The sequence below is a fragment of the Alligator sinensis genome, unplaced genomic scaffold, assembly GCF_000455745.1.
Source record: "Alligator sinensis unplaced genomic scaffold, ASM45574v1 scaffold876_1, whole genome shotgun sequence".
NCBI classification, from domain to species: Eukaryota; Metazoa; Chordata; order Crocodylia; family Alligatoridae; genus Alligator; species Alligator sinensis.
In genome coordinates, this window is record NW_005841938.1 from 766,903 (window position 1) to 775,593 (window position 8,691).

General features: G+C 44.9%; 1 protein-coding gene across 1 annotated transcript in view; it reads left to right on the forward strand.

The window, feature by feature from the left end:
- LOC102382057 (canalicular multispecific organic anion transporter 2) overlaps positions 1 to 8,691 on the forward strand; it is a 361,044-nt gene that overhangs the window by 191,265 nt on the left and 161,088 nt on the right. The window contains exons 12-14 of the mRNA XM_014518064.2: positions 924 to 1,109; positions 2,451 to 2,565; positions 3,538 to 3,693. Coding sequence (XP_014373550.1) covers positions 924 to 1,109; positions 2,451 to 2,565; positions 3,538 to 3,693 — 457 coding nt within the window. The remainder of the gene's footprint in view (positions 1 to 923; positions 1,110 to 2,450; positions 2,566 to 3,537; positions 3,694 to 8,691) is intronic.

Sequence of the window (8,691 nt, forward strand, 5' to 3'; positions counted from 1 at the left end):
CACAGGATAATGTGCTCCTGTGTTAGGCTTTGCACCCTGCCGTGTCATTTCATCTATCAGTTCTCCGCTGTCCTGAAAAAACTCTCTACAGCAATCCACCTCATTTCTACCTTGCTTTCAGCCTCTGAAGTTTTCCATGTATCCTGCCATACCTGTTTGTGATACCTTGTCGTATTTCATAGCATGCATCTTTTCTGTTTCCTCCTAGTAATGCCTACCTCTGAGTTCCTTGTTCTTTCTCCCTGCCCTGGAGTATGCCCGTTCCATGCCTCTCACTTGTATGCCTCATTAATGCCGTGTATTTGAATTTTGGGGGCATTATAGCTTCCTGTCTAACAGGCCATCACTGGTTCTCTCTATGGTGTTAAATAGCTCCCTATAACATAATGAATACCTGTCTATTATATTTATCATATTCGCACATCGATAGATGGACATGCATACACAGACATGCAGGTATGTATTCAGAGGCTTCTTTGTGTTCGTTTCAGAGAGGCCCAAACTAAAGCCCCAGATCCAAACACCCCCAATCGTTGGGAAGTTTTGGCTTGAACTCTTCAGCTAACAAAGCTCTAGTTAAGCGTCCAGCTGGCTCACTGTGCCCATTCCCCCATCGGTCGCACGTGAACACTAAAATTGTACCTACAGATGCAGTCAGTGATTCGCGGGCATGTTTTTAACATGCTTTTGTCATGTCACTGCAGATCTGGCTCTGTTTCCGCTGTCAGATGGCACTTGCAGTACGGCCATCCCTCCACATCCTCTCCACTGCCCACCCCTCTTTTTCCCTGAACTCCACCAGATTTGAGTGGATTTTTCTTTTCCCTGCTCTCTCTCTCTCTCTCTGATGCCTACATGCAGTTATGTTCAGCGTTTCTTTCCCAGGGCTGAGGTCTATTCTGCAAATCTCTTGTCTTCCTTAGTGTCTGGGAGATCGTGGGCCAGCAAGGCGGGGGCCTGTCGGTTCTACGGACCTTCCGTCTCATGCGAGTCCTAAAACTGGTCCGGTTCATGCCTGCCCTCCAGCGCCAGCTTGTGGTCCTCATGAAGACCATGGACAATGTGGCCACCTTCTGCATGTTACTGATGCTCTTCATCTTCATCTTTAGGTGAGTGTGTGGCAAGGACTTGGATGTCGTGCCCTGCTGACGTTCTGTGCTTTAAGGTGAAAACCAGCGAGTGGATGAGACCAAGGCAATTCTGTAGGTTTTGTGAGTGTTTTCGGAGGTAGATAACCCTGACTGTCCTCCCTCGAATGGAAATGCTTTATTTAGTAGTAGGTGAGAGGAGCCCGGAAGCCCGCAGTGAAGTGAATCGTATCTTATACGGGCATTTCTGGACCAGCACCCGGTACTGGGCTTGCTGCCCTGCCTGAATCTTTCAGTCCTTGCCAAATAAGACATCTGCGTTTGCGATGGAGTTTTCCAGGGAGGTCCCTTCTGCTGGCCAATTCCTGTCCTGACATAATCCCGATGAAGAGGGTTGATGGCATTGCAATACTGCTCTGGTTGAGAGGCCAAGCAGGACGTGTTGGCTAAATACCCTCCTTCGAAGAGGGGCAGGCAGAATAAACCCAGCTAAGTCACTCTCTCAAACTTGGTTCTTTTTTCCCCCTTGGTTTTCGCCCTTCAGTCTTCAGCCAGTCTATTCCCCCTGTGCAGAAGGTTTTAGAGCAAGTATGTTAATAAATAACCCTCAACCAGAGCCCAAGATCTGGGCAGCTCTGTATTTTGGGGATATTGGAAAAGCAAACTGAGGGCTGGGGGTTTGAAAAAGGTCCCTGTCTTTATGATGGACCAGACCTGTTGGTGTTCATGAAATTCAAATCCTAATGAGCTTCTCTCTCCTGGACCTGGGGGTAGGTCTGGCTTTCTCCACAAGGTGCACAGATATTGGGAAGGTTGACAAACGGCAGCTTAAAAGCTTTCTCTTCTCTTTCCTGATGGAAAGCTTCCCTCTAAATGACCAGTTGCTAGGGAGATGCAGGGCCAAGCTGTGCAAAGCATTGGTTTTTCACTTCATTGGGTGAACTGAAAAATTAAAAACGAAACAAAAAATTGGACCAAAAATGATTTTTTTTTGTTTTTCACAGCAAAAGTGTTTGAGTTCAATTAAAGTCCTTTGTTTTGAGTTTTCTAACCCCTTTTCTTTAAAATTAGGTTTTGGTAAACTGTGAATAAAAAGTTGTCATTTCCAAACAAGTCAAAACATTTTTGCTTGGAAAATGTTGAAGCAGTGTTTTGACTTTTCCAACTAGTCTTTTTTTTGCCTGAAACTATTTGCAGAATTTCCTTCAAATTTTTATAAATAGTTTCAGTTGACTCAAAATTAGGTTGTTTTGGTGAATAAATTATCGATGTAAAGTCTCTCCTATTTGGTGCACAGACAGTCCTATGACATGATATTTCCTTAACATCCTCTTTATTCCAGTCTTGGCTTCTTGTGTTCAGTATTCTAGGGATGCATCTCTTCGGCTGTAAGTTTGCTTCTGAGAGAGACGGGGACACCCTTCCTGATAGGAAAAACTTTGACTCCTTGCTCTGGGCCATCGTCACTGTTTTCCAGGTACACCAGCAAAACCTCTTGAACAAGCATATGCTTTGGGACTGCAAGAAAGAGGGACAGTCCATGTCTGTTTTCCAGAACACTTTATATAAGTCAGAAGACTAATTGCCAAGGGGGAGAAAAATTGGAAAGTAGCAGCAGGGGAGGATGAAGGGTTTCAGACAATATTTGGAGAAAAAAAAATGGAGATCTAAGAAAAATAGAGCTAGCAGCAATGTCAGCAGCTGCAGAGAAGAAGGCTCTTGTATAACTGATGGCGATGTTTTGAGAAAGAGCGGAGAGGTAAAGTGCTGGATGAGCAGGAATAACAGGAATGTGAGCTGAGAACTAGTCTGTGATCAAGGCTGCAACAAGTCCCTTGAGCAAGAAAGATGGTGTGGAGTCATCTCTCTCCAGTGTTTTATAGCAATAATTTATACACGTGACAAATGGGGACTGTATCTTTTCAGTCTCTGCTGGATTTAGCTGTCCTTGCAGGTAGAAGGAAATGCCATACTTCACAGTCACTTACAGGTTTCTCTTGCCCGCGATATTAATTGGTGCTAGGGCAGCTTGTTGCCCATAGTCCAAAGCATGGTTTAGTGATGAGTAGGGGCATGAGAGTTGGGACTCGTGGGTGTTTTCTCCGTCTCTGCTGTGATCTAATGGAAAATGAGGGGCAAGTCTGATTTGAAATTAATTTACAGTACTTCCCTTGAGGGTCAAGTGCACTGTCCTCCTTTACAGGAGCACTATATCCAGGGTAAAGTGTTGTAGTTGGGTTGGGCTGCCATTTGCCTATTTAAGGCTGGAGACACTATTCTGTCTGCCCAGAACATACGTAATGCTGTGTGTGTCCTAGGCCATACAACCAGACTGCCCTGCTAACGGAGCATGTCAACGGGGACACGTCCCCTAGTGCTCGCACTGCTGTCTTTGATGCCTCTGTCCTCCCTGGTGTCTCCTAGTGCTCACGCTGCTCTTTCTCCCCAGATCCTGACGCAGGAAGACTGGAACAAGGTTCTCTACAACGGCATGGCTTCCACCTCTTCCTGGGCTGCTCTCTACTTCATCGCCCTCATGACATTTGGGAATTATGTTCTCTTTAACCTCCTGGTGGCCATCCTGGTGGAGGGTTTCCAGACTGAGGTAATGCCTTAAAATATGCACTTCTTTACCTCTTTGTTTCCAGCGTGGAGGAGATGCCAACACCAACATCCCTCTGCAATTGGATAAATTAAAGGGAAACTAATAGATTGGAGAATCCTGTAAAGAAAAATGGAGAGAGAATACTAGCTCTTCTTTCCCCCTCTTTCGTAGCTAGGGCCGAGTGTAATAAACCAAGCTGTTTAGCTGATCTTAAATGAAAAGGATTCTTAGCATTAATGCAACTGCAAGAATTCAGCTGTGAGTCAGTCAATGCTGATGGAATAAATGCTATGACAATGTCTTTGAAACTGGCTTCGCTGTGTGCAGGAGCCAGATTAAAAGCCACCCTTATAAAGTTCTGCAGGCTGGTTAGAGATTAGTGGCATCATTATCTTTTTGATGGCCTGCACTCGTGGATCTTGTCTTCCTTCCAGTATAGCAACACTTCTGCACATTTTTAACTCCATTATTTCGTATCTCTATCAACTGACTCCCAGGGGTAGGAGCTTCTATTCAATCTCCTCTACCTCCCTAAGCACCGGTGGGAATACAGCGCAGGTGTCTTAGATTTGAATTGAACTTGACCTCGTGTCTTTCTAACTATCCAGTTTAGATTGGATGAACATATAATGGACTCCCTGAAACTAGCAACCAACTTGTGCTGCCTGTGACCCAATTCTTGACAGGCAAAAAACAAAAGGAGCAAAAAGCAACAAAATGTCAGGAAGAAAGGAAACGGTGGGGGAAGAGGGATCTTTACATTCTGCATAGGGGTTTGGCCAGCATGCAAAAGCCAGCGTTATTCATCAGGATCTAGTAGGGCAGGTTATAATTTAAAGCAATGTCTCTATTGATTGATAGGCATGATAAGGGGAAAATAAACATTAAGGTTTGTCACCTCCCAATGCCATAATACTCCATCACACTATAAATAGCTCTGTACAGAACCTATTTGTTTTTTATTTTCAAGTGCAGTTTAAGGAGAGAATTTATTGAGTTGTTCTGGAAGAAGGCAGTAGGTATTTGTATTATTTCTCCCTGGGTTGGTGTTTTATTTTTAATTGCCTGGTGTTATAGCTGCTCCTCTCTGAATTGTCTCCTCTGTCATGGAAAATGAAGGAGAGGTCATTGTCAGCTGCTTCTAAAGAGCAGAAAGTTTTCTTGTAGGATCTGGCTTAGGCTTTACCTAAGTACCTGTCAGGGCAGGTCAAAAGCAGCATGCCTCCCAGTGGAAGAATGGCTGATGTAAAACTGAACCTTGCACTAGTTTGTCTAGGGCAGCGGTTCCCAAACTCTGACAGATTGCACACTGCCAGCTTAAAACAACACAACCTTAAGTACCACCAGCAATTTTTTGTCATATAAAGTCATTATACTAAATCTGTTAATGTGTACCACTGACAGGTGGTCTGCATACCACTGGTGGTACACGTACCACAGATTAGAAACCAGTGGTCTAGGGCGTTGGTTCAAGCAAAGTCCCTTGGCTGAAAGATCACCTGCTGCAGCTCTCCATCAGAGAATATGGCACGGCTTTTTAAAACAAGTAGTTTCTTCTCACTAGCTGCGTAAGAGCATTTCAGCAACAGTGCGTGGCTACTTGGAATTGGTTAAGCTCTAAAACTGGAGCAAGATGGTGGAATAGCGATCTTCAATTATGCAGTGTGACTGCAGGTAAATCCAAGTGCTTTGAACTAGCTAGATCAGGTACTGCTAGCAGCATCACTGCAACAGCACGGAGTGCCACACGGGTAAACCACCTGAGCATTTTCCCAGCTTTCTGGTCACCGCTTGCAGTCACACTTTGACTGCAATACAGTATAGGCAAATCCTTTAGCCACCAGTTTAAATCTGGACTGACTCCATTAATGTCAAGAGGGTTCCTTTTAACTTTGGTCCCATCCCAGGGAAGCACTAACTAAAACGCCTAACGTGAAGTTAGGGTAAAGTTGTATGTTATGCTTAGGCCATACTAAGGGCACTTAAAATGTGAATGACTGCACTTTAAAGCTTGTTTACTCACGCTAAGTGCCCTCTGAGCTTCTCAAAGTTTTATGCCACTTCAGATGAGTGTTAACTCTGGGCCGTGCAACCTAGCTCATGTTAGGGTAACTTCAGTCTGCTCCACAGAGATAAAACAAGCAATTTTAGTCCTCCAGCATCCCAGGATGAACTGCTCCCCGTCCCCCCTCCACCTGGAGCAGTGATAGAGCCTAGGGGCACTAACACACATGCAGGGAGCCTGCACCAGTGCAGTGGAAATCCAGCGTGTCAGAGCATACTCAATTAATCGAGTAACTTGACATGCTCTGGGAGCCTCGTGCATGACATGCATCAGCAGTTCAGTGCGTCTCCACACTGAGAAAATGGTGGCAGTGCTCTTTGAAATAAAACACGTTCAATGTACTTTAGTTCAAAGCACCCCGCCACTACTTTCTCAGCATGGGGACTCACTGCGCTGCTGATACATGTGACACGCGGGTGCTTTTAATTAGCACAGCTTGTTAATTAAAAGCGCCCAGCGCTACGTCGGAAACGCATATAAAAATGCCCTAGGTGTCCTGGCTTCAAGCCATGCCCCTGCTCGCCAGCCATCTAGTGGCAAGTCAGAGTTGTGTAGGCAAGAGAATTGGTAACCCTTAATATGTGACCACTCACAGCACGTGCTAACGTTAATACTGCTTAACATTGCACAGATGTAGTGTGGTTTAACTGGAACATGCAACTTCACTGGGAATTGCTTTTAAGCACGTATTTATGATTAAGCATGGTTTAGCTGAGACCAGAATCTGGCCTACGGTGGTAGCTCCAAAATCCTCTCTCAGTTACACTGAAGTAATTCCAAAAAAACTGCGCTGATTTAGCCGAAGTTACTCCCGACCTCCCAAAGCATGACTGTGATTACAGCGTGCTCTTTTGTGTCTGAGTTCATAGTGTCATCTCAATACTTTTTTTTTTCTTCCCCCAGCTACCTCTGAGATGTTCTCAGTAGTCTCCTAGTAAACATGGTAAACAAATGTCTCCGTTCAACTCCAATTTTTCTGAAGCTGGCAGACGGAGTAAATGCTTATTGGATTCAGGGAGTCAGATCCTCAGCGGGATATATTGGTGTTACTCCATTGACTTGGGTAGCGTTTCAGCTGCACGCACCAGGCGAGGAGCTGGCCTCGTCGCTCTGTTTGTTCAGCTTTGCAGCAGAGTGGTTTTTAATCATACCTGTTTCCATTTCTTGTTAGCATGGGCACAAAAGGCCATTGCCTAAGTGAAATTAGATGAGACATTACCTCCCTTTGTAGGCTTCTCTCTCAGGTGTTTCTTTCTTATGTCCCTGACCCTTATTCTTGGGTTAGGCTTTTTATTTTTATGCTCCTTCAGATTTCTTCACTGAGACGCACTCAATGCTGCTGCCTTTATCTCCCTGGTCCTTGAGTGCCTTTCCTCAATCTGCAAACACCTCGTTAATTTTAGTGCATGGCTTTGCAGGCCCTTGGGTTGCTAGGCACCGGATGTACACACACACTTAAGAAACAAAAAGGACCTGTTCCAAACTTTAAGCACAGATTTGCTGTCATGTTGGAGGTGGGGATTTAAAAAAAAATATATATTTTTTTTTGGGCAACCTGGCTATTGCATGCAAACGGCACACAGGCTGGGATTTATGCCACGTGGATTTTTTTTATGTGAATTCCTTGGATGCGGACTTTGTGCATGAAGCCACAGCAGCTGTAAGGTGAGGGAGATGAGCTGTGTGACTTCGGTTGATAGAGCTGCTCAGATGATATTACTGACTGAACGATCAGGTCTCTGCCCTGGGGATTTATCACCGAAACAAACAATGGCTCCCGGTAAGGGAGCTTTTTGTCAGACATAAAGCTCTGCTCCTGAGGGATTTCATGATAATATTATCTCTGAAGCATATTCTTCCATTGGTAATCCTCTCAATTCCATGTTCCCCTTGGTTTCTGTTCTTGTCTCTGGCAATCCCCAGTTGCTGGTTTGTCTCATCTCCCTTCCCTGTGCTGGTAATTCCTTCGCTCCATGTCTCGCACCGCAGGGCAGCCTAGGTGCAGCGATGAAGGGGCTTTGCGCATATTCCTCGAGCACCTGCACGACTGATGCAGTACCAACAATACAACCCCCCTTGGTGGTGTAGTATCAAGCCCTGGTGAAGGAGTCTGAGAAAACATAACCTTAACTTCCTTTGGGATTCAACCAGAGGGAAGCAATCTATTTTTATCCATCGGTAACTGAGATTTTGGATCATATTTTTGTCACGTCCCCTTTACTTCGCACGCTCTGATCAGCTTGATTGGGATTATCCTTATGAAAGATAATTGCGTACGTGTTTTATCCCTGGCGGGCTCCTCCGTGGGTCTTTTTTATTACAGTCAAATTGAATAATAATTTAACTTCAGCTCTTAGGTACTCTTAGCAAGACACTGCTGTCCTGCGTCGATCCAAATTTTAGCCTTCCATTCATGAAGACAGATCCTGGCTCCTGAGTACAGCAATGGGGGAAAAAGGAAATCTAATACCCAACTGCCCCGAATCCTGCACCTAGCTACCGCTGTGGTAGGGGACAGAGCACCACATTTTGATGCAATACATCCAAAATGACGTGTAAAGTCCCTTACTGACTCTGTAGCATGCAGCTGTTCCCAAAGCTATGTGTGTTCATCCTATGGTACTAAGAAGTAAAAACAGGTCTACTGTCTTCGGCTATGGAGGGGGAAGTACAAAAAGGTATAAAAAAAATGTTCTCCAAGGGGCTGGGAAAATGTTGCTTTGAAGAGCCCTAGCCTTGAACGATACTCAAAACCACCCATGGGCTCCAAAGGAGAGTTTTAACTCAGGAAGGTGGGGTTGGGCCCCGTCACAGCAAGAGGACTTCCAAATAATGCAAGGCTTACAGTGGTTTCCCTTGAACTAGATATTTAATTTGGCTTTAATGACGGGTATTGTGTGTTAATCACCCATTAATTAAAAGCATGCATTCCT